The 24,687-nt window shown below is 33.2% G+C and overlaps 1 protein-coding gene and 1 long non-coding RNA gene across 2 annotated transcripts; one reads left to right on the top strand and one right to left on the bottom strand.

Annotated features, from left to right (window-relative positions):
- Positions 1-1,690: 1,690 nt before the first annotated feature.
- On the bottom strand, positions 1,691-2,994 carry LOC130592064 (uncharacterized). Its single transcript, XR_008970223.1, has 3 exons — positions 2,680-2,994; positions 2,526-2,580; positions 1,691-2,423 (listed from the first exon to the last, which is right to left on the bottom strand). It is a non-coding gene; the product is annotated as an uncharacterized LOC130592064 (long non-coding RNA).
- Positions 2,995-10,757: 7,763 nt separating this feature from the next.
- On the top strand, positions 10,758-23,446 carry LOC104884498 (amino acid permease 6). The gene is made up of 7 exons (XM_010669157.4): positions 10,758-11,059; positions 11,695-11,928; positions 13,644-13,737; positions 15,564-15,778; positions 16,072-16,214; positions 22,410-22,637; positions 22,741-23,446. Exons 1-7 carry the CDS (start codon positions 10,927-10,929, stop codon positions 23,167-23,169), a joined length of 1,476 nt encoding a protein of 491 aa, XP_010667459.1. The 5' UTR covers positions 10,758-10,926; the 3' UTR covers positions 23,170-23,446.
- Positions 23,447-24,687: the final 1,241 nt, after the last annotated feature.

Raw genomic sequence — 24,687 nt, 5'->3', positions numbered from 1 at the left:
GACCAAGGAGTCGGGCGAAAAAGGGGGGAAAGCTCTTGGTTCCTTGTGCTCCTATAGCTGGCTCTTCCGGAACCACAAGAATCCGTAGTTCGAATTAGATTCCAACTTATCACCTTTTTTTTTGAGATTTTGAGAAGAGTTTCTCTTTGGAGAGCACAGTACGATGAATGTTGTAAGCTGTGTTCGGGGGGGAGTTATTGTCTATCGTTGGCCTCTATGGTAGAATCAGTCAGTCGGGGGAACTCTCGTTCATCCTATCATCATCGGCGTCAGCCTCGCCACCATAACTAGCGGTCAAACCGACAACAGTTCGCGATTCGGCAGAAAGGTTCACAAATCTAGTCCTAATCACTAATCACTATGGTGTCTTATAGGAATGAGATGAACCCAGATCGACAACCTCAGGAGTTCCAACTCTCATTCCAACCCTAGTAGCAGCTGATACCTCCCGTCGAGTCTCATCCACTGGTAGTGTTCATCTCTACTTATCTTGCCTCGACTCAGAACTTCATCCCAATCCGAAGGACCTTCAAAAGACCCGACATCCTCAAAGGTTGGTGGCGGCATCGCTACAGATACCCCAGCTAGTCCCAAGTTAGTCCCACAGTCCTAAATGGCGACCTCATTAAAGGCAAACCAATATTGACAGCAAATCGACTCTATCTCGACAGCTTATGGAACATTAATGTCAAGATACTCTCTGACGCGAAGTTCACCAAGTGTTTCATGACGAAGTTTCTTAAGGACCTCATGATCAATGGAGGGCTCAGGCTTTCGTTTTCGACTGTCCTCCTCTACCCTAATCTTCGACAACCCTTCAGCCACCTTATCCCTAGTGATGGAAAAGGTTTGGGAAGTCGAAATGTGAGAGGGAGGCGAACACCCTCCTTTACCATGAGAAGAAAGATTTCCTCAGCCTAGTCTACCAAGGATAGTGTTTCCTTGGAAGAAACCTCCGGCGTGACTAAGTCCTCGCCAAAAAGAGAGGCCACAAGGTCCTCATTTTGATTGTCGCGAAGATGCTAGACATCCCCATAATTCTCGAAGAAAAAGATAGAAAATATAAATTAAATGCCGAAAGAGAAAATACGAAGAAAAGGTGGGACTTTAGTGAACAACCCACAAGAGAAAAGGAACCCAGTTAGACAAAGAATTTAAAACGGCCGAAACTGTGTCCTGATCTAGAAGAAAAGTAAGAACAAACTAAGATTTTGGAGGAAAATCTCTTAGAGCAAATAAATTTAAGCAAAATCAAAGAAGGAGATTACTGAAGATGAAGAGACACTCAGAGAGTAAGGAAGAAGATTAATGAAGGAAGAAAGAAAAGGGCAACTCAAGAAACAAGAGGGAAGAGAGAGAAAAATATGTTTTAAGAAAAAAATTCAAACGGGCTCGATTGCATTGTTGAATAACCACCCCCACGACATCCATACACGTGGCAGGACCCACGTAATTCTACACAGATTATTTTTTTACTGAATCGCGCATTTTCAACTTCCCTAACATGTCCTCGACAAAGCAATGACAGTTTAACCGCCATGACTTGTGGGGGCTAGTTGTGGATGGCCGGGATCAGAGCTTGACGGCCATCATACACGCCGGTTGTCTACTCGCTAATAAGATATGTCCCGCTAGCAATAATAGGGCTAGGTTGACGAGTGTATACTTGCCAGCCAGACTGGACTTGTCTGCCTTACAAGTGATCCGAGCAATAATACTAACGTATACGGCTCTTATTACATTATGCTCGTGTACATAGAAGATTCTATATAAAGGAAAACTGACCTAATGTTCATCGCCTATGAATAGACTACATGCACTGTTCCATGCACTAGTACAGAATAGGCGATTTGCGTCGGATGTGAGGCGCCTATTTGCGTCGGACATGGGTCCGACGCCACAGGCCTCGACGCAAATGACTTTCAATGATCTGCGTCGAATGCAGATCCGACGCACATTTTCATCTATTTGCGTCGCACCTCGTATACGGTGCGACGCAGATGGCTATCCCAGCCCATTTCAGAGTAATGCAGAGATAATGTGCGTCGCACATTGCCAAGGGTGCGACGCACATTAGTGATTTGCGTCGCACAATAGGCTATGTGCGACGCAAATCACTATTTTAATAAAAAAAAATTATTTTTGGAACTAAAATTCCAGATTCAATCATCTCTGTGAGACGCACAAAAGAAATAAAGAGAAGAAAGAAAAAATAAAGAGAAGAACAGAACCTCGTATACAATTTGAAAACAAAAAATTTAGATCTAACACACAATTTGAAACAAAAAAAAATAGATCTAACACACAAAAAACCCCAAAATTTAATATCCAAACATTAAAATTTACAATTTATTACAACTTTTACATAGATCCAAAAAAATAAAAAACATTCTTCAATCTTCATCATCAATAGTCGCCCTCTTCTGTTAAAAACCAAATATAAAAAATAAAAAAACGCCATTATCTTTCAGATCTAGAAAAGTGTAAACAAAAAAATCAGAAAGAAAAATTTAAAGAATTCGAACCTGTTGGAGATGGAGAATGGGAAAGAAAGCCAAAGTATTTCAGTCACTTTCAGATCTATAAGAGGGTACACAAAAATATCATAAATAAAAAATTAAAAAAATTGAATCTGTGAACACAAAAAAAATCGGATTTAAAAAATTTAAAAAATCGAACCTGTTATTTCAGAACGTTGAAGAAAGCCAAATTATTCAGATCTATAAGGTTTTTTCTTCGAAGCTTCACCATGCTTTTTTCCTTCGAAGCCAAATTATTTCAAATCGAAGCCATTGGGGACGCTTCACGGGGTTTTTGGGGTAAAGATCTTGTCTTTTTGGGGACGGCAGCGGTAAAAATCCGGCAGAACCAACTAAGATGGCGTCGGTAAGCCATTGGGGACGAAGCCAATGGGGACGAAGCCATTGGGGACGCTTCACTTTTGGAGTTCTGGGTTTCAGAGACACGGGGAGGGAGAAAGAAGATTCGAGTGAAGGAGAGAGAGAGGGAGAGAGAGAAGCAAATCAGAGAGAGTTTTAGGTTAGAGTGAGAGGGGAGTTGAGGATTTTAGGAGACGGGGATGGGGAGATGGGAGATAATGAGATGGATACGCGGCCCAACTAAGATGTGCGTCGCATGGGCTTGGGGTCCGTTGCAAATCAATAATTTGCAACGCACCTTAAGTACGTGCGACGCAGATGGTTCGTTTTTGCGTCAAACGCTCTTTGGCATGCGACGCAAATAGGTTTTTTGCGTCACTTCCGTGTTTGTGCGACGCAAATGAGGGGACGCAAATCGTCCTTTTTCTACTAGTGATGGTACATTCATTTTAACCCTAATTACCTTATTTGCATATTACCTTGACGAACCTTGTCTTACTTTGGCATCGGAGTGGATTTCCTCAGCGACCCCCGAGGTTAGTCATCCTTGTTACTTGTGCAGGTACACTAGATAAACATTCACCGGCACACCCGACGTCACCTTCCCTTCAATGGTCTTCAACCCTTGACGTCCACTGTTTCATATCCGAACATTTGCTAATGAGGTTTCAAACTAAAATTCATTGGCAATAGTAAGAGTTGCTTCTCTAGGTTACAACTTACAATATAATACTTTATCTTTTTTCTTTATCTAATGTAGACAACGCACATGTGCACAACAACCAAGGGGTTCAAGTTCAACACTACATTAAAAAAGATTGATAAAGAAATCCACATGTAATTAAGGATCATTTTCTGAAAGAACAAGGACTACAAATTATGAGTTCGGGAGAAATCACATTTTCCAATATAACATTGGCAAAGACCATCATAATGCTTAATTTTAGATTAAAAAAGATTGATCTCCTTGTCAATAGACCGTCATCGATATAGGTGGCAATTATCCATGGGTGAGTGGATCATCAACCACCCATCCGCCTCATATAAGTGGGTGAAAACCCCCTATGAGGCGGGTGACTGATAACAGGTTTTTAGTGTGTCGTTAAGGCACTAAGGATCGCTTTCCAAACAATATTTATAGTCCTAACAAGCAATTACTAAGGGAATAGTAAGGGCAAGTCAAGGGTCGATCCACAGGGAAACAGGGATTGGTTAAAGTCTATCAAGTCTAGACTACCTAATTGAAAGGTATTTGGGGTTTGAAAAAGGTTTTGTAACAACTAAGAATAACTAATAACAAGAACAAGCAAATAACACGAGTTTAAATATCAGATAAAAGACACTAGAGTTAAGGTTACTAGTATGAATAAGAACGGATAATGATTGTTAATGCAATTGTGAAGCAGCGAAGACGATTATGCAAGGTTTAGTTTTCCTCTAAAGTACTCGAGTCCTCTCTCGAATGGTCCTCAAGAGTAATCACTTAATCAATCAACTAAATCCTCTCTCGAATGGTCTTTAGTTAATTGATTAAGAGATTCAATAAGTTCGGAAAACCCTAATGAAGGATCCCCTTAATTTCTACCCAATATCTTAGCCTAGAGATTAAGTTGATTCTTGGGGATGATAAAAGAGTTCAAAATTCGATTTAAGACATTTGAAATCAAAATACCAAAGTATAAATGTGATCAATATCTATCCTAAGGTTTCAAAATACCAAGATCAATGCATAAGCTTCTTTAACATCACAATCACATCAACAACACATTAAAACCCTAATTCATACTTTCACCCTAACCTAGATATGAACTACTCACTAATCATGGAGTTAAAGCAATTAAACAATAAATCTATGACTAATCTAAGGCTAAACATGATTAATAAATGATCAAACTAATAGAAATTGCAATTATTAAACTAAGAGAATGAAGATCTAAAATAATATAAGAACATAAACAAACACCAAGAGAATGAATTAAAAACTGAAACTTTGAATTAAGATGAACTAAAAGTACCTTGAATGTCAATGGAATCACAAACTATGATCACTAATCTCAATTATCAATGGAAACTAAAGTGTTTTCTCTCTAATACAAAAACCCTAGAATGTTGTGTAAAAAGCTAGAATAAAACATAAGTCTAAAACTAAAAGAGAAAAAAGGGTTTAATGATCGAAAATTTTCTTTCCGGAACGCATGGTGCGGGCGCACCATAAGGAGGTGTGGGCGCACCAGACCTCAGGTACGGGCGCACCTGAGTCTTTTGTCTCAGGGTAAAAATCCTTCGTAGTTGGTGCGGGAGCACCATTGGTTGGTGCGGGCGCACTAGACACAGGTGCGGGCGCACCTTGTGCTTGGTGCGGGCGCACCAATGTCGTGTACACCGAATTTATGATATAAATTTATTAGTGTACTAAAATAAGTTTTTAGTTGAATTGATTCTTGTACACAAACCCTTTCAAAAGGTCTTTATTTTGCTAAAATTGCTCTATTCTATGCTCGTTGTGTAGGATGAAGCCTTTGAGATTGATCTTACAACATCAAAAACAAAGTAAGTATCTACCAAACCCTATAAAATTAGCAAAAATAACTAATATTCATAATAAGCTACAAATAGCTCAACTATTCTAAATTAAACATAGTGGATCGAACGAATGTCCTAAATTTTTAATAATTTGATTTACATTCATGTTTATTCTAATTTTGGTTTTACTAGTTTTCCAGGAAATAGTTAAGATTATTGAACATTAATTGATAGAACTCTCTCCCTCTTAGACCAACCCGCATTTGCTAACAACAAACATCTTACACTTGCAGTATTACTTTTTTAGGGGAAAAGTCAAAGCCTTGTTAATTCATTAAATTAAGTTCTGTCAGGGAAATTTACTTTTTAACTCATCAGTTTTTAGTTTTATTTTGAAACTTTTAGTAGCTAATTCTAAAGGAGTCTGGTTTAGATTTTACAGATTTTGATACCGAGTATATTCATAATACACTCGAATGTACCATTTACATTGTATATCGAATACTATTGTTTGCTCATTTGGAGCAAAAAGTAGCTTTATGTGTACCATAATTATGTACACCGAATCTATGATAAAAGTTGTCTATGATATTAGTCATAGTTTGTGAAAATTTGACCAAATTTTCAATCTTAGGTACCCTTAACTAGGGATGGGCATGGGTCCAGGACCCTGCCCAGATCCTGTTGGACCCAACCCTAATCTCAGGGGCTGGGTCCAACTTTTTCAGACCCTAAGTGTCCGGGCCCGGGTCTGGATCCAAGTAAATTTTTTAGGGTCCGGGTCTTAAAATTTTGGACTCCCGGCCCTTAGACCCTAAACTTATTTAATATATATATTTTAACTTTTTTTTGAAAAAAACAAACTGATTTTCTAAAAGACTAAAACCTAAACTAAAACACCAAAACATCCATTCTGAACTCTTATGTAAGTTGTGTTTGTTTCGTTTTTTTAAGTTTGTATGTTTATGTTTTTGTTTCGTTTTTTTTTTTCAGTTTATAAGTTTGTGTTTGTGTTTGTTTCGTTTTTTTCAATTTATATGTTTGTATTTGTTTCATGCGAATTCTTATGTTTGTTTCATGCGATTTTTTGTGTTTGTTTTATGCGAAGTTCAAATGATTATTGATATTAATAATGCTGAAAATTTGGCAAAATAAAAAATTTAATGCTGGACCCTCTAGACCCTCCAGACCCTAAGGGTCCGGGTCAGGGTCCAATTTTTTCAGACCCTTAGGGTCCGGGTCCAGATTTGGGTCTGCAAAATATTTAATTTAGGGTCCGGGTCTAAGGTCCAGCTGGACCCGACCCAGACCCTACCCTTGCCCATCCCTACCCTTAAGTCCTTAACCATAGTTATTGAAACGTAGAGTCATGTATTGTGGAGGGGAAATAACGCGGCCAGTAGCGGTGAAAATTTGGACGTGCAATCATTAACGCTAAATAGCATCATAGCTATTAACTTATTATGGTAGTTATGGAAAGAAACATGAGAAGAATCCGGGGTATTGAATTTGTTATGGATGATGATAAATGGTAGTTTAATATTTATATCCTCCGTTTCATAGGCCTCGTTTGGTTCACATGGGAAGTAATTTCCCATGGGAATTTACATTTCATGGGAAATCCTTTCCCTTATTAATTTCCTAGGAATTAGACAAAATTGTTTGGTTGACACCATAGGAAATTGCATTTCCTATGAAATTACTCACCAAGGGGGGGCTTGGTGAGTGATTTCTCATGTTTCATGGAATTCTATTTCCCTTGGAATTTGTATTTCCTATACTTCTACCATTTCCCTCTAACCAAACACAACACCCATAATGTATTTCCTAGGAATTTGTATTTCCAAGGGAAATAACTTCCAAACAAACAACACCATAGTATAACTAGTTATTAGGCCCGAGCTATGCCCCGGGTAAGAAAAAATTTCATTTATTAATATAATACTTTATGATAATTACAATAAATACAACTTAGTCTAATGGTTAAGACTTTAGTATATGTACTTGAGGTCTCGGGATCAAACCCTATACTAAGCAATTTCTAAATTTTTTTTATTGTACATAGATTACATGAACTAAAACTCTCTACTGTAGTGGTCAACACTGCTCTTCAAATGGTATCATGCATACATAATTAATTTTAATGAACATGCAAATTTATGTATTTTTAAAGATGCAAGAGATGTGTTTAATAACATTAACTAATTACAACACATATTTATAATTTTGTGGAAACATGGATCACTAAAAGATGTAAGATGAGATGGTGATTCTTTGAAAATCTACATAAGGTCAGGGGTTCGAGCCCAAGCTTCAGCATATTTATTTTTAAATAATGACCGCTTGACTTTGTTGGTTAACAGACACTTGGCAAAATTCTGGTGGCCAGAGGAGGGTGGCACGTGGCGCATCGACGTTGTTACGCACGCCTTTTAATATATTTGTATAGATGTTCGCATTTTTGTTTTAGTATCTCAAGATATTGTGTCTATTTTTTTTTTATCAATTTGTTTAATTTGGATTAAATTATTCTTTAATTCTACATATAACTTCCCGAAATACCACTACCTTTATATTAACATATGTGCCTCTACTTATTGTTTTACCCATTCCAACGAACATTTATGGCCTTTTCATTTCATATTTTAAAGGAAAAAGAAGAAAAATACTAGTTCCAAGGCAAAAGTACCCAACAAGAGAGATTATACACATACACTCGGTGTATGCTGTGGGCCACACATACACTTAATGTATGTATTACTACTAAAATATATATCTTATATATGTTTTACTATTAAAATGTATATTGTTACTAAAAAAATTATAAACTTACAATCATTTGAACCTGTTTTGATATTTGAATTTACATAATACATAGACGATTGAAATACTATATTTCGAATTGAAGTTTATTACATGGTAGGGATGAAAATATAATATTATTATTCTACAAACAAATTTAAAAATTGAAAACGACAGGAAAAATTAGTAGAAATCAATAGTAGAAAAATGGTGAGGATGAATAAGATGAAGCTAATATATGAATAATCTGGAAAAAAAAAATACAATTCTTTGTTTTAGTTTTAAACAAAGGATTCATACAAATCTAAACAAAGAAAATTTCATAAAACAGATTTTTCAAACAAAGATAAAAAAACAAATCATTAAAAATAAAATTATATGTCGAAACATTGTAAGTTTGTAATATTTCCAGTAATAATATACATTTTGGTAGTAGCACATACACAAGGTATAAATTTTCGAAGTAACATATACATCTAGTGTATGTGTGGCCCACATACGCCCATTGTATGTGTAGCCTTTGCGACCCAAAAAATATTTACTTAAATATATATTTTCAGGGAAATCCTAAAATTCCTTCCATTTTCCTTAATTCTTATGAAAAATGAGAAGGGAGCATTATATTATGGGATGGACTATGGAGGAAGTACTTGTATGTCACTTCCTCCATCTCATGTTAATTTACAACAATTTAACTAACAATGGTTCATGTATACCTTTGAAAAGTTGATATGATAACCCTAGGGCATTCGTTCCGTCCATGCAAATTATGAAACTTTTCAATAATTTTTATTACTCCAACAATATAGTTTAACAAATAAAACTGTTCATAATCCGTGTTATTCTTTATTTATTGATATATTCAGAATTTTTTTCATTATTGTAAATGGATTTATCAATCAAAATTTGTGTTGATTCAAGAAAAAGTTGTGTATTAATTCTAGGAATATTAATGATATATAGAATATACATCTACGTATACCATTTCTCTAAAAATATTCAAAATATAACGGCTCGAGAAAAATGATTCAAAGTTAGGTATATCTAAATTATACTGACCAATCAAATAAGTCCATAAAATCTAAAAATGAGGTAGATTAAAAATTAAGTTCTTTTCATTTCTTTATTTCCTAAAAAAAATCATTTTTTTGAATTATTATCAATTAGAATTCAATTTTTATTAAACATAATACTTTCTTTTGATATTTGAAATAGTACTTTTTGTATCAACAACTAATAGACACAAAGGAAAAAAAATCTACTTTGCATTCTATAACGATCGGAAAAAAGATATAATGATATTTTTTTTGATTGGCTCTTGTTGAGAGAGGATATTATGACCATTTTCAAAATGTAAATAAAAGATGGCTTCACATGTAAGCGGGAGTAGTGTTAAGAGAATTAAACCGGCATGTGATTAATTTTATACTAGATTGAAAGAGGTAATAAGAGAAAATGACTAACATAATTCTGATAGACTGCTTCATTTATTGTCAATTGGTTTTAAAATACATTTATCAAATTTATATACTCCTCCCATTTCATTTTAATCTACACACTTACACTTTTTACGCAAGTCAATGCAAAACTTTGAGGACATATATCTTTAGTTTTGTATTTGTAAAAACTATAAAAAGTACATATTAATAAAATACATGTTATGATGAATCTAACAAGATCACACATGACTATATTTTCATCCGCATATAAATCTCAAATGATGGTCAAAGTGAAATTTGTGAATAGTGTAAAATATTAAATGTAACAATTAAAATGAAACGGATGAAGTATGTTTAGCTCCCCCAACAAAAGATTGTGTGCGTCTAAAGCCCATTTATGATACATCGTAACCATTAATATGTATTTATTCTCTCTTGATTCATTGTCAAGAATATTAATTCCTCTTTATTCATTGTTTTCAAAGAAATAAAACCACATACCAAACATATGCCAAATCATGCTCGTCGAATGATATGGTATGTGCCATGTCATTATCAATTTTAAGTGCCTTGTCTCTAACAACAAATGTTCGCCATCACATGAATAGAGTAAAGTAGATCATTCATGAAATTTAATGTGATATTTAATTTTGAACTAAAAATAGTGCTTGATATACATCACATATAAGTATCTAACATTGATTAAAACGAGAGATATTCACTTTATAAAACTAAGATACTACTTTTTTTTTGTTTTTTTCATTAACGTATGATTTTAGGATGGAATCTTCTTCGATCTCATGAAATGAACATTTTTCTCTCCAACCATATCAGTTACGAAAAGAATATTTTTGTTAAAAAAAAAAACTTAATATGCAGTAGATATACATTTAGTATGAAACTCCCTTATGAGTTATGATGATACCTTATTGTTGAGTCACTGTGAATATCATTCCACTCACGCATCCATCCTCTACATACACTCCCCGAAATTTGACTTTAGATTCCCACCGCTCTTAATTACGCATCTCCTTTCTCCCTTACTTTTTGGACACCCAAATTTTAAACACTTTGATCTTTTACTCTTTATTACTACGACTACTTTTCTAACCTCCTCATATCACAATTGTTATAAATAAGCCTCTCTCGCCTTGTCTTTAACCAATTAACCCCTGTCTCATACCAACACCACACTATTAAGTACTACTATCATTTTTCAACTATAGCTTCAGTTATCCTCTCATCCGAGTGCGTGAGTTAGAGAGATAACACACAAAAAAACCATGGTCTCTCACAACAACGGCACCACCACCACCACCACCAACAATAATATGTACATAGAACAAGGTGGCCATGGTGGAAATGTCCATGATTTCGACAAAAACCTCGACGACGATGGCCGTCACAAAAGAACTGGTATAAACAACCAACCCCTAAAATCTCTATCTTTTTTAGAAAAATAAAGATTGATCAGCCTGTTTGTTTTCATGGCAAGTTTTATCTTTTTTTAGAATGAATGAACAAGGTTTTTAAAACTAGAAAACGTACTTTTCAATTTTTTTATATTTTCCATTCACTCATTTTAACAAGAGTGTAACTAGCTTTTATATAAAGTGATTAATTAATTCCCATTCTCTTTGTCCTAAGATTATCTATTTTTAATAAATCGCAGTTCATCATCTTTAACCATAGTTTTCTACTAATATATAAGAAAAAAATATTATCATGTCGAATATTTGCGAAGATAAGACCCCATTCTTTTGGACTGAAATAATGAAAGTTCAGTTAAGTTCAATTTAATTAGTTTTCTTTCACGGTTTTATTTCAATTCAATTCATTTTACATAGCCTGATAGGGTGTGTTCTAAACATCGTGATAGTAAATGGGTGAAGTATATAAAAGACACCCATTGGAGATGGAGGATGTATAATTTTAAAAATGTTAAATCCACACTGAATTGTAATGGTACAAAACCCAACTAAGCACGAATTTTTTTTTACACCATCGTTTTAATTATTTGGTATGGCGTTATTAATTTATGAAAATTGAAGGGACGGCGTTGACGGCAAGTGCACACATAATAACGGCGGTGATAGGGTCAGGGGTGTTGTCATTGGCGTGGGCAATAGCACAGCTAGGATGGGCGGTTGGTCCGGCTGTATTGGTGGCTTTCTCGTTCATCACATACATGACTTCGACGTTTCTCGCCGACGGTTATCGCTCACCTGATCCTGTTACTGGCAAGAGGAATTACACTTACATGGAAGTTGTCCGAGCCAATTTAGGTAAATTTTATTCATCTATGCTATTTCAATGTTGTGAAAGGGTTGTATTGCCATGTGGTAAAAATCGTTGTACCATAAAATTTTCGGAATGGTCAAAAGGATGTTACATTTGAACAACTTAAAGATTATCTTCGTTTGTTAGTTGGATTTCACTACACGTTAATGTCCATGTCTTATGTTGATTTTCGTAATTAAATTTTTTTACTAGCTTCATTTCAGTTGTTGTTTAGGTTTTTTTTTTTTTCTCTATCTTCCTAAAATCTAGGGATTTAGTTGAGGAGAGTCAGAGAGTGGGCCATTTGGTAATTGGCACTCATGCATTTTGTTACTAATGGTGTAATTATCATGTATTGTGAATTCTTACCAAGCGTGTGTTTGACATATAACTTTCATTGGCTATAAAACTTAGATGATAAGTTGAAAATAAACTTTAATGATAAGTTTGTCAAAATTTCCAACAAATTTTTTTAAAGGTGCTTGAAATCAAGAAAATGCGGCACCATATAAGTTCATTTGCCATGTACAAGTTTTCTTATATGCATGTAAAGGCCTGATTTTACAAGGGCCGTTCATTTGAAAAAAAAAGATTATAAGTCTCAAATATAGATGATCCTTGATTTTAAAATGAGATAAATATTGGATATGCTTCTAAAGTTGAGCACATTCTTATCATAAAATGGTGGATATGTTGGTATTTTTTTTAGAGGAATATATGTTGGTATTTGGTATCATGTGTAAGGCATATCACATGCATTGAAATCAAGTATGACCATTCTTATATGTGTCTCTATGTTGTGGTGGATTTTATTCTTCTTGAGACTGCAAATATTTTTACTTTTTTGTTTTATACATCGTTGAGTGCATTCATCATACATCTGGGTATACCATAGTATATCAAGACTATTTTTTGCTCATTTTCTCATTTGAAACTCTAAATTATGTGATTATCCTTTTTTGTACGTTTCAAATGAATAATGAGCACAAAAAATAGCTATCTGGTAAGAACATTTAATTCGATTTCTTTCCACTTGTTCTTTTGGAGAAATGGGAAAGAAATGTACAACTTCGAAATAAATTTGACATGATTCTACATAATATTAATAATATAAGATAGTCATATGACAACGGAAGTAATATGGTAAATTTCATAGGATATGTGGACTGTTGGATAATTATGTCATACTACTTCCTCTATTTCACAATATAATTTTCATTTCTAATTTTGACACTAGTTATGAATAAAGAAAATCTTCCAAAAAAATTCAATATATGAAGAAGATATAATTATGTGAGGCCTTATATGATTCGTCTCATTGAGTACATTTTGAAAATCAAATTTTTCCAACTTTTTACAAATATGTAATTAAAGAACTTAATGATACAAAACATGCATTAATATTGACAATTATAAAAAGAAGAAATCAAAAGTCTATTTGAAAACGAACGGAGTATTTGTTTATTAAAGAATACTAACCTTCGTTTTTTAATAAGTGACACATTTCTCCTTTTTATGTGAGAACTTTTTAGGAGAAGTACGTCAAAAACGAAGGAGGTTATAGAAAAAGGTTGAGCTTTTGTTATAAAAAAAAAAAAAGTATTTGTTTTGGGCATGTGGGGTTGGGGGTTACATTCATAAGAGATTAATGCAACAAATAGCATAGGGATTTTCACATAATAAATATGACGGTTTTCTTGAACGTAATGTTGTTATTCAGGTGGCAGGAAAGTTCAACTATGTGGCTTAGCTCAATACGTGAATTTGGTAGGCGTCTCAATTGGATACACAATTACTGCCTCTATTAGCATGGTGTAAGTCAAAGATTCCTCTTTGCTAATTTCCCACTTCGAAATCAATAACCGGCATTTATCAATTTTTGGCTTATACTCTACTCCTTACTAATAGTTCCTAACTATCATGGACCATATCTTTATTACTCCTTTCCTACACAAACAGTCAAGTATTCACATTATTAGTAATATTCCTATTGCAAAAATACTCCCCTAATTTTAAGTAGTTACTCACAAGTCACAAGCTTTTTTTTATATTATAGAAAAAATGGACCGATAGTATAAGCTAAACTTTACTAAAAAGAAAAAAAAAATATGCTCAATTTGAAATGCAACAAATACAAGAAAATAAATTGACAGAACATCCATATGAAATAGTGGAAATGAGATGGATGCGGTAAAAGGAAGTAAATTGATAAAACATTCATATGAGATCATCGAAGTGAGATAGATGTAGTATTTCATTTTTTTCATTTCAAAAAAAAATATTTATGTAGTTGTAGATACGAGACAGAAGTACAAAGAAAGGATTTGATATAATTAGTGAAAAAGTTATGTGATTTATTTAATTTTTGGATAAAAAATACTCCATACTCATATTATTTAGAAATTTGTATTAACATAATGGAAGTGATTTATGTGGGGTAGGATAACGAGGAAAAAGAAAAGAAAAATAAGTAAAATAGGAAAAAAAAAACTCTATAGAACAAAATGAAAGGTTTTTACTAATATTCACTCGCTCCTAAAATAAAGTGTTTGTAATTTATGGAAATCAAGGTGAGTGAAATAACGGAAATCAAGGTAAACAATTTTGACTCTAGATTACCTAATCCCTCATTGTTAGGACTTAGGAGTGGAGTTGAAATGTCATCAAGTCATCATTGGTGTTGAAATCTTTGTTGGTCAACAGCTTCTATTCATTTAATTGAGCATCTAAAACTGAAAGGTCAAAAAGCATTTAGATGAGCAAGAAAGTAAGATAGCACACTTAAATCGGATACTCTCAGCATTTTAAAATTATAAGGCAAAAAATCTTTATAACATTTGTTTTGACTGTAAAAACTTATTAATGTTTATAATGTTTATAATTAGCGTCCCCTCAAAAAAAAATGTTTATAATTAGCGAAAATCACAATTATATTAAGATGATTCCAATTCTATACATATTATAATATGTCATATATCGAATGCTAGTAAAATATTTCTAATTAAAGTTAGTATATGAGTTGGACAAAACTCAAAATGTTTGAACTAATAAGAAAGGAGGAAGTAAAAACTAGGAGGGATGTATTTTTATAAAGATGAGCACTAATTTAGCTCTTCTTAACTCCTTAAAAGTTTAAATTGGAGAATTTGCTTTTGCATATAGACCAAGAAAAAAGCTCAAAAGATAAATAGAAACAAGCAAAAGTAAGACAAAGGTGAAAATGTAGAGAAAAATGGTGGAACAACTTACAATACAAAAAAAAATGAGGATCAAATGTCTCAATTGAAACGAAGCATTCTTATATGGTAAAATATCTCAACTGAAAAAAAAAAAAGGAAAGATTATTTATGTTACTCAATTATTTCCTATGTTTAGAATTATTTGCAAAATTAAACTTTTTTACAATATTTATACAATTCCTTTTGCCCATCTTGTTTGATTGGCATATAAGGTTAAATATAATTATGTGAAGAATTTTTAAATTCGTTTCAATGTATACTTAATTTTTACTTATATGGAATATAAGATGCCAATAGATAAAGTTGTAAATTGAAAGACATGAAATTTTTAGTGTTTCAAGTAAATTAAAATGTAGTAATATATATTTATTCTAACAAAAGAAATGTTGGAAATGGAGCAGAGCGGTAAAAAGGTCAAATTGTTTCCACAAGTACGGGCACCATGTGAAGTGCAACACATCAAACAATCCGTTCATGATAATATTTGGGTGCATCCAAATTCTGCTCAGTCAAATCCCAAACTTTCACGAGCTTTCTTGGCTTTCTATGGTGGCAGCAATTATGTCTTTTACCTATGCTTCTATTGGCCTCGCTCTCTCCATCGCCAAAGTTGTAGGTATGTATAGTGTACTCCATCTCGGACCACCATTTTGTTTTCTTTTTTCATTTGTGTCCACTGATGTGGTATACAAAATGTTACAGCTAATAAGAAACAAAAGTATACAACCGTATATTTTCTACCAATTGTATACTTACTCCGTTCTAAATAAATAAAACGATTTTATAAAAAAAGCTCTTATATAAAAGGAATTGCAAATATGATATGTGTAAAATGAAGGAGAAAGTACATATTTGCTGTATTCAAATTCACCTTCCTTGTTATGATGATCCAAAATATTGGTGTTATAGGTGGGGGAATCGCAAGAACATCATTAACAGGGGTAACGGTTGGAGTGGACGTGACAGCCGCAGACAAGGTGTGGAGGTGTTTCCAAGCCATAGGCGATATTGCCTTTGCCTATGCTTATTCTAATGTCCTCATCGAGATACAAGTAAGTCTACAAACTAAGTGTTGTTTTAGTACTCTAACTAGTACTCCCATTGGTTTGTTAGTCCGCATTAGCATTTTGTTACTATTTTGAAGTTGTGGTTGGGTCGTAGATTGTTTTACTTTCGTGCGTGAAGTAGAAGAAATAGTAAAAGGAAATTGTAGGGAGGGGGGTTTACCTTGATAGGACCTAGAGCAATATTTAATAATGAAAAAAGTAATCTATAATTCATTACTTTTAAAAAATTACCTGCATTTGGTCGCTACTCAAAGTAGGCAAGAAAGTTATGTGTAACTAACCGGTGCGATTATCTTGAATTTCATATCTTAAATAATCTAAATAAGTGGTTTCTATACAAATATACCTTACGTGTAGAAGACATCTCATGAAAAAGTAAGTATTGTGTCCATTGCTACAATATTATCTACTACATACAATATTAATTAACATTTTATAATATCAAGACATCTTGTACTTGCTTTAAACTTTTTGCCTGCATTTGTTCCATATAAGGTGATCATAGTTGTCTACATGATAATAGAACATGCTGTGTTCTGTTTATAAATGGTAATAGAACATGCTTTAAATCAAGAAAAATAGTATACAAAACATATCGTACATAATTTCGTGTGCAATATGTTAAAAAATTTCAATTATTCAAATCCAATGCTATGGTATTAGTATCAACATAGTTACGTGGAAGACCTATCCACATACACCAAGTTCTCTTGTTTTTCTTTTTCTATTTCTAAAAACCCAAAACCATACAATGGTAGTTGACGCTTTAGGACAAGAATTTGGATTCTTATGCTTAAATCGTGGGTCATAATATGAATATGCATGGAGGAGGATGTTGATAATTGATATAGTGTGCCAAATGGTTTGTTTGTGACGCACTAACTAGTGAATCGAGATGCGTGCTCGAATTAACTGCTCTTCTAACACCGTTACGCTTGTGACACGCCCTTCGTTTTAAACTTGTTTTCCTTTTTATGAGCCATTCCTAGTTTCTTACACACTTGGACCTATCTAAAATTAGGTCAACCTTTCTTTTAATGTAAGAAGTTCTTTGTATAGAGGGTAAATTGAGGATTCCTCGTTATATAAGAGGTGAGACTTCATCTCAGGATTTTTAGGTTCGGAGATTATATCGACACCACTATACTATCACTTGTTGCTCTAAAATTAGGTATACTTGAGGCATATATATGATATATGCATCACATGTATATACACGTAGGAAAAAAAAGCATATATATACTCTTGCTATGCATTATCCCATGATTAACCAAGGACCCTTGGTCCAATTGTATGGCTTTTTATCTTCTATGTGGGAGACCAAGGTTCAAATCTTGGTGTAAGTAAAATTTCAATGTTGTGGGGAGAGGGTTGGAGTTTGGGGCATATGGTCAAGCGACCCTATACAGCTATTATACGCTACAGTAGTTCAGTAAAAATTTCTTCTTAACACGAGGTTTTCAAAAAAGGGATTCAAAGAATGATTTGCATTACCCTTGGAATACATGTACACCTAAATACTCTATTCTTACTCTATTGCAACATATATATTTTTGTGGTGAAACTTGATAAAATTTGATTGTATATTTATTAGTATGTAATCAAAATTAATTATCAAGTGGTTATAGTTAAATTCGTCTAAATATGTATCTTTTAAATATCAACTTTTAATAATTTTTACTCATATATAATTAACAATATTAATGGTCAAAATTTTTATTAGAGTCCATACATATGTGTTGCAATTGTAAAAATAAATACTCTATTTTTCCCCAAATAACGTGTACACCAATCCAAAAAAAAATATTTTGTTTAAAATATCGTCAATTTTTAATGATCATATTACCCCTTTGTTTTCCCTTTCCGTTTTTTTATTGAGACGTTGTTCTCCCGTATTTGACTTACTAGCATTAAATCATGGATCCTTAGAAATATTCATAAGACATAGTACTTTGAATTATTTGGTTTGGTGCGGATGATCATCAATCACCTCAGCAGCGACTACCCGTCAAAGTTGAATTTGGATTTTGTTCCTGATTTAGGACTATCATTTCTAGCTAGGTTGAAAAGTCTTTGGCTAACTTATTCTAGATACTTTCAACTAGGGTAACTTTTTTCTTCATCTAGATTTGATTCTAATTTTAACTAATCTATCGTACCAAGATTACTATAGTCTCTAACAACTCATAAAAAAAATTGTGTTGATCATAGGATGTAATGTAACTCATTAGTATGTTAATTGCTTTAGTTGGTAGATATGGTAATTGAATTTCAGAACTAATCTTGTTTATTAAGAGAGTTTAGGCTAGTTCAGAATCATTGTAAATTTTCAATTTTCGATTTTATAAATATAAAAGTCATATGATATAAGAAATATAATAAATTTCAAATTAATCATACTTATACTAAATATGTCAATTTTAAAAATTGACAACAAAAAACTGAAAATTATTTTTTTTGATTTTCATATTTATATTTTTAATTTTTAAGAAAACTGAAATCTAAAAATAAAAAACGATAACGAACTACCATTTTTGGCCCAAGTATCATTGATTATTTAGTTCCAAAATGGTGATGCCCCCCAAGAAGTAATGGTGCCCATGTTGCATGAAATGGAATTTTGAGTGCATGTAAAGATGGTTTCATAATGGTGTGAAAGGTTTTAAAAGCAGATGCCCCACGTGTCATGGATCATCATCCATCCCATTTAATTCCGCGATGTTGACCTTTGTTTTCAACAGCTCCTACACTTTAACGATACATAATCTCAATATAGTTTTGGTCTTCTTGAAGTAATTTCAGCCGACATTCCGTAATTCATGACTAACTAGCGAGTACTTAACTCTCTATTTCGTCTTGGACTACATTATTCAATCAATTTGGCTATATTTGATCATCCAATTCAGCAACTTTAAATTAAAGGAGGTGAATAGTCGATGTGTCAAAATAATTAGAATTGTTTACATTACTAGCAATCTTACTAAGACCTCGCCTGATAGAAACTGAACTGCAGAGAAAAATTGAGTTGTATTCAAATTAATTGAACTGATGAACTGAAAATAAATCCAAACAGACAAGTTACATTGTTCATACAACAAATTCGTTAGCGTTTTAGGTGATCATAGACTTTTTCTAATTTTGATAATAAAAATGGTGTAATTTATAAGTGGATAAACATTTTCTTCTTACTACTTAGACCTTCTCTATTTTAAAGCCCTCACAATTAAAGAACCCTGTTCTATGTAATATGTTGAACATGGTAAAAACGACCATGCACGGAGCACTAGCTTAAGAAGGGCTGAACCCTTAAAAGATTTCGTAGTTGCTAAATATAGTGAGCATTTTGTTTTACTAAAATGGTCAATCACACTATTACTCTTCTAACTCCAAGAAAAATTAACACTTTTTACTAAAAAAATTCTAAGCAAAAACTTTATAAAAAATGGTGGACCACAGAATGTTTATTTTGAGCCATAAAATATGTTAGCATTTCCCACTTTTCACAGCCAAGGAATTTCAAAGAAGAGAAAAGATGACCACTCTCTCATCAAGATTTAATCTTGTCCATTTGCTATTCCTCAAAATGTAGATTAGCCCATATGCATTGTCAACATCAGAAAGGTATAAGCCACAAAAGATATTCTGAATTGAACATGACTTTTATACTTCATGTACATGATTAATTCATTTAGGAGGGGGCCAAAGCCCATTGAACATGACTTTGTTTTTTGGTAAATGACTTTTGTGGCACAACATAAACTCCTTTACAGGTTAGTTGTAGATGCTTGTCAAGATTAGGTAAAACTGTTCTTCCATTTTTGTTTCTCTAGTTTTTGGCCTGAACCTTGGCTCGACCGCAGTTTTAGCCTGAAACGGGTCACTTTTTGACCAAAGTCCGACCTTTTTTGTTTCTCTAGTTTTTGGCCTGAACCTTGGCTCGACCGCAGTTTTAGCCTGAAACGGGTCACTTTTTGACCAAAGTCCGACCCCGTTCTATGATCACCTCTACCTTTTAGACAACTTCCTTCATTTTATAATTCATGCAACACTTACTAACTTCAAGTAAAATTTTATAAATTTTGAATGTAGAATATCACCATTATATAATGTATAGGAAAACATTAGTTGTATAGGTGTTTATTAGGTTTATCTCAATGTTTGGTTTTCAGATTTCGAATTCGTAATTAGTACATAATTGAAGATACTAATGGTTAAAGTAGTGTATTGGAGACCATAAAATAACAAATTCTGCATGAATATTGGAAGGTATGTAGTTTAAGATTATTTATACACTCATTTTTTAGATATCAAAATTTTCACTTCCCCTATGATAATAGTACATAATATGATATTATATTGTTGATTTTCAAAATTAAAAATTTATTCAAATTGTATTTTTACACTATTTACATTATTTTTTTTAACTATATATTATTGTTAGTTTATACTTAAAAAAAACTTAAAGAAAGTAATTTAAAATTTACAAAACCTAAAAATCAAATTGAATAGATAAAAAAAAGGACAGGAAATAGATAACGAAATATTATTTTAAATAAGTCAACCTTTGCGTAGTCTTCCCATTTTAAGTCTACCTTTTGATTATTCCTGATTGAGTTAGACTTGTATATTTATTTTCTTCTATTGAGTTTTCACCTGTTTGTGCCTTGTTTAGTATGTTACTTATGATACGTGTTACAATGTCCCTTCTTCTAAAACAGGCGAGGGTGGGGGTGGAATATTGTAACACGTATCATAAGTAACCTACTAAACAAGTCACAAACAGGTTAAAACTCAATAGAAGAAAACATACATACGAGCCTAACTCAATCAAGGATAATCAAAAAGTAGACTTAAAATGAAAAGATCGCGCAAAAGTTGGCTTATTTAAAACAATTTTTTCCATAGATAACAGAACCCTCATCATAAATCAAGATGAGGACAATATGGGGTTAATAATAAATGAAGTATTATGATGGTTACGCTAGCTTTGCTGGTACGTCCATTATATAAGTAATCTAATTTGGTAGCATCTACGTTATAGGCCAAAATGGAGTTGCTTTCTTAGCTTAATTGTGTTCCCGTGAATGTAAGACTTATTATTATTCAAAGGAAAAAAAAAAACGATTGGCGTATGCGTATGAGATATGGGCTGAATAGGCACTCAGCCAATCCTCACAATTCGACATAGGACAAGGTGAAGCGAATAACCAACCTCCAACCGGTGATAACAATTGACATTTGACAAGACCACCTTTGGTTGGGAGAGAAAGAGAGGGGTGGAGGGGACCAATTTTGGGCCCCATAAGAATCCAACCTAAGAGATTAGTATTATGCTTGTTTGTGTTACACAAAGATGTGTATAATATGCAAAGATTATTATTTTCCTTGTAATAACCATTGCTAGAGTTTCTAGTCATTGGATTTGTCTACACACTATAGAAGTTTACATCTTGATAAGAGAAAGTAGAGCAAATTAGTGATCACCTTGAGACTCATTTGGGTGGTCCGATCCAAGATGGTTTGAAAAGTATGATTTAGCCTGAATTTTTAAGCTTATTTCACCTTTAGGCTAATTTGGGCTGACAAAAGCACGGTCAATTCCAATTGATGATCCATATCGAGAGGAAGGTATTATAGGCAATATCAATTAATTTATAAAGAAAAGAGTCACAGAGTAAAAAAAAAAAAGGTTATTTTTTAAACTAATTTGACATATGCGAAATAATTTAAACTCAAGTTGACTTCTATAATTTGATGAAATTTGTTTGTATTTATCTAGCTTATTTGAATGAAGCAACTAACTACTTAATGTAAATTAACATTGAGATAAGTTTTAACATAAAACTAGCTAAATTTGAGCAAACATTCACCATCCACAATAACATCTCCAAGAAGAACTAGTAATGTTAGTGTAATTCTAGTTGAAATTTATTCTTGGATTGTTGGGCACTTGGGCTTACTGATCTTTGAATTTCTGTTGATGTGGAAGCCTAGTTGAGCAAGCTATGCATTTTGCCTTTGCATTTTTCCTACTTGTGTTGAAGAAAATGTAATGCTAGTGTATGTAGTTCATTTTAGTGTTTCCTCTACCCTTGCACTACTTTTAGTTTCCATATCAAATTCGCATTTATTATATTAACAATAAACTCATCACGTCTTCAATCTGATTAATTTTGGCAGGACACACTAAAATCATCCCCTCCAGAAAACAAAGTAATGAAGAAGGCATCCCTGGTTGGGGTATCCACCACCAGCCTGTTTTACATCCTTTGTGGTTGCTTTGGTTATGCCGCGTTTGGTAATGAAGCCCCTGGAAACTTCCTCACTGGATTTGGATTTTACGAGCCCTTTTGGCTTGTCGATTTTGCCAACGTTTGCATTGCAGTTCATCTAGTTGGTGCTTACCAGGTACATTTTACATCAAAGACAAGGATATATATAATCGCGTACTAACAAGTTTATTTTGACAAAATGAGTATTATAACTAAGGCTCCAATTATTTTGTACATAGGTTTTCACCCAACCCGTGTTTGGCTTCGTCGAGTCATGGTCAAAGAAGCATTGGCCGGAAAACAAATTCATAACAAGGGATCACCCAATCGAGATCCCTTTTGGCAATGGGATCTACTACTTCAACTGGTTTAGACTAGTATGGAGGACATCATATGTGATAGTAACAGCAATTCTAGCTATGTTATTCCCATTCTTCAACGATTTCCTTGGGTTATTAGGATCACTATCATTTTGGCCACTGACTGTGTTTTTCCCCGTCGAGATGCACATCTCACAAGCAAAGGTGCCCAAGTACTCGTCAAAGTGGATAGCTCTAAAAACACTTAGCTATGCTTGCTTGGTAGTGTCATTAATCGCGGCAGCTGGGTCGATTCAGGGACTTGTTGGTTCTGTAAAGAAATACAAGCCCTTTCAGGCACAAGAATGAGTCTCTTTTAACTCCTTTGATCCTATTTGTTGTGAAATATTTAGCAAAAATGTAGTGCGACATTCCAGTAATGTGGTAAAAGTTTTAGATCTTTGATCTCGTTCAGAACATCTAATCCTCTAGCATAAGGTAGTGATGTAATTGAAAAAATTGCAAACCCCTTGTGAAGCTTTGTTGTGTAATTAGTGGCACTAAATTAGCTAGATGATTGGAAACTTAAATACAACTGGTTTTCTAATGTCACAATTATGGATGAAAATCCTTTACATTTGATCAATCTTTTGGCAAGAAATTTGTTAGAAACGGATTACTAAATTGTGATACTTTAACATGTTCTTTACCGTGATATTTTATTTGCTTAATAACCCTCAAATCACTTAACTTGCAGAGTACTATTAAAGAACCATATGCAAGAAATTCTCACTTCATACAAAACATCGACATACAACCTGATCACTGCACTCAGTGGCGGATCTAGAAATTCAGACATGGGGGTACGGAACAATGAGCAATTAGATTCATAAAATATATCATTTGTCCGTCCCTAATCTTTGGCTATATTTTATTTTTTGGAGTCAAATTTCGCCAACTTTAACCTAAAAATACCTATAAGAAAAAAAATATCATATGATATAAATGCTCCGATACAAGATGTGGATAAAGGTAATGAATTTGAATTCCGAGAAAAATTTGAAAGATAAATTATTTTAGAAGAATTTTTTTAAAGTTTGTTGTTGATATAAGTCACATAATCATGTTAATGAATTAAGGTAAAAAATGGTTATTAGAAGATAAAATGATGACTTAATAAGTAGATAGAAGTGAGATAAAAAAATTACAAAATAATCCAACAATTTTAATATAAGTTAGCAACTTTCTATGATTCATATTGGTGTATGTACTATGTATAATAAGAATTGCATATTTAACTCCTACATAAGTTATTCCTTTTATTTAGGAGGGCCTCAAAGAGTAAGAGGAAAATAAAATGTTGCTAAAGAACATTTGAGAAAAAAGAAAGATTGAAAGGTAGATTACAGGATTCGAACATGCAACCTCACACTCTTTTATCAATTTCCTCTCCCTTACCACTGAAACAAACACTAGTTTTGATAAAAGTCTGCATGTGTAAACTATATATCTGCTTTTCTAATAAATGGGGGTACAGTTGTACCCACTGTACCCCCTGTGTATCCGCCTATGACTGCACTTTAACTTGTAAGTGTAATAACAATCTAGTTTTTCATCATCTCAATTAACACTAAATTTGACAGCAATCCTTCCAATAACGAATCCGTGAACCTGATGCAGTCGGAATTAATGGAGGAAAAGCAAATGCAATTCCTAATACAAACAAACAGATTTATAAGTAATAAATTTGTAGCAACTCCGGAATCCACCAGAAAAAGAGTTAAACTCTCAAATATTATTATTAGAATAAAACTGCCTTGTAATAACGGTTAAAATATTTAAATAGTCTAAACAAAACCCTAATACAAACATTAGGATAAAATAGAA

This window comes from Beta vulgaris, chromosome 1 (assembly GCF_026745355.1).
Source record: "Beta vulgaris subsp. vulgaris cultivar EL10 chromosome 1, EL10.2, whole genome shotgun sequence".
In the NCBI taxonomy this organism is placed as follows: Eukaryota; Viridiplantae; Streptophyta; class Magnoliopsida; order Caryophyllales; family Amaranthaceae; genus Beta; species Beta vulgaris.
Note: the sequence above shows the minus strand (reverse complement) of the source record. Positions and strands in the feature narration are given on the sequence as shown.

Excerpts from the sequence above, each read along its gene's own strand:
- LOC104884498 (XM_010669157.4), top strand. The coding sequence starts at position 10,927 with ATGGTCTCTCACAACAACGGCACCACCACCACCACCACCAACAATAAT. Across the intron at positions 11,060-11,694 it reads TGGCCGTCACAAAAGAACTG|GGACGGCGTTGACGGCAAGT; the intron begins GTATAAACAACC and ends TGAAAATTGAAG. Across the intron at positions 13,738-15,563 it reads ACTGCCTCTATTAGCATGGT|AGCGGTAAAAAGGTCAAATT; the intron begins GTAAGTCAAAGA and ends GAAATGGAGCAG.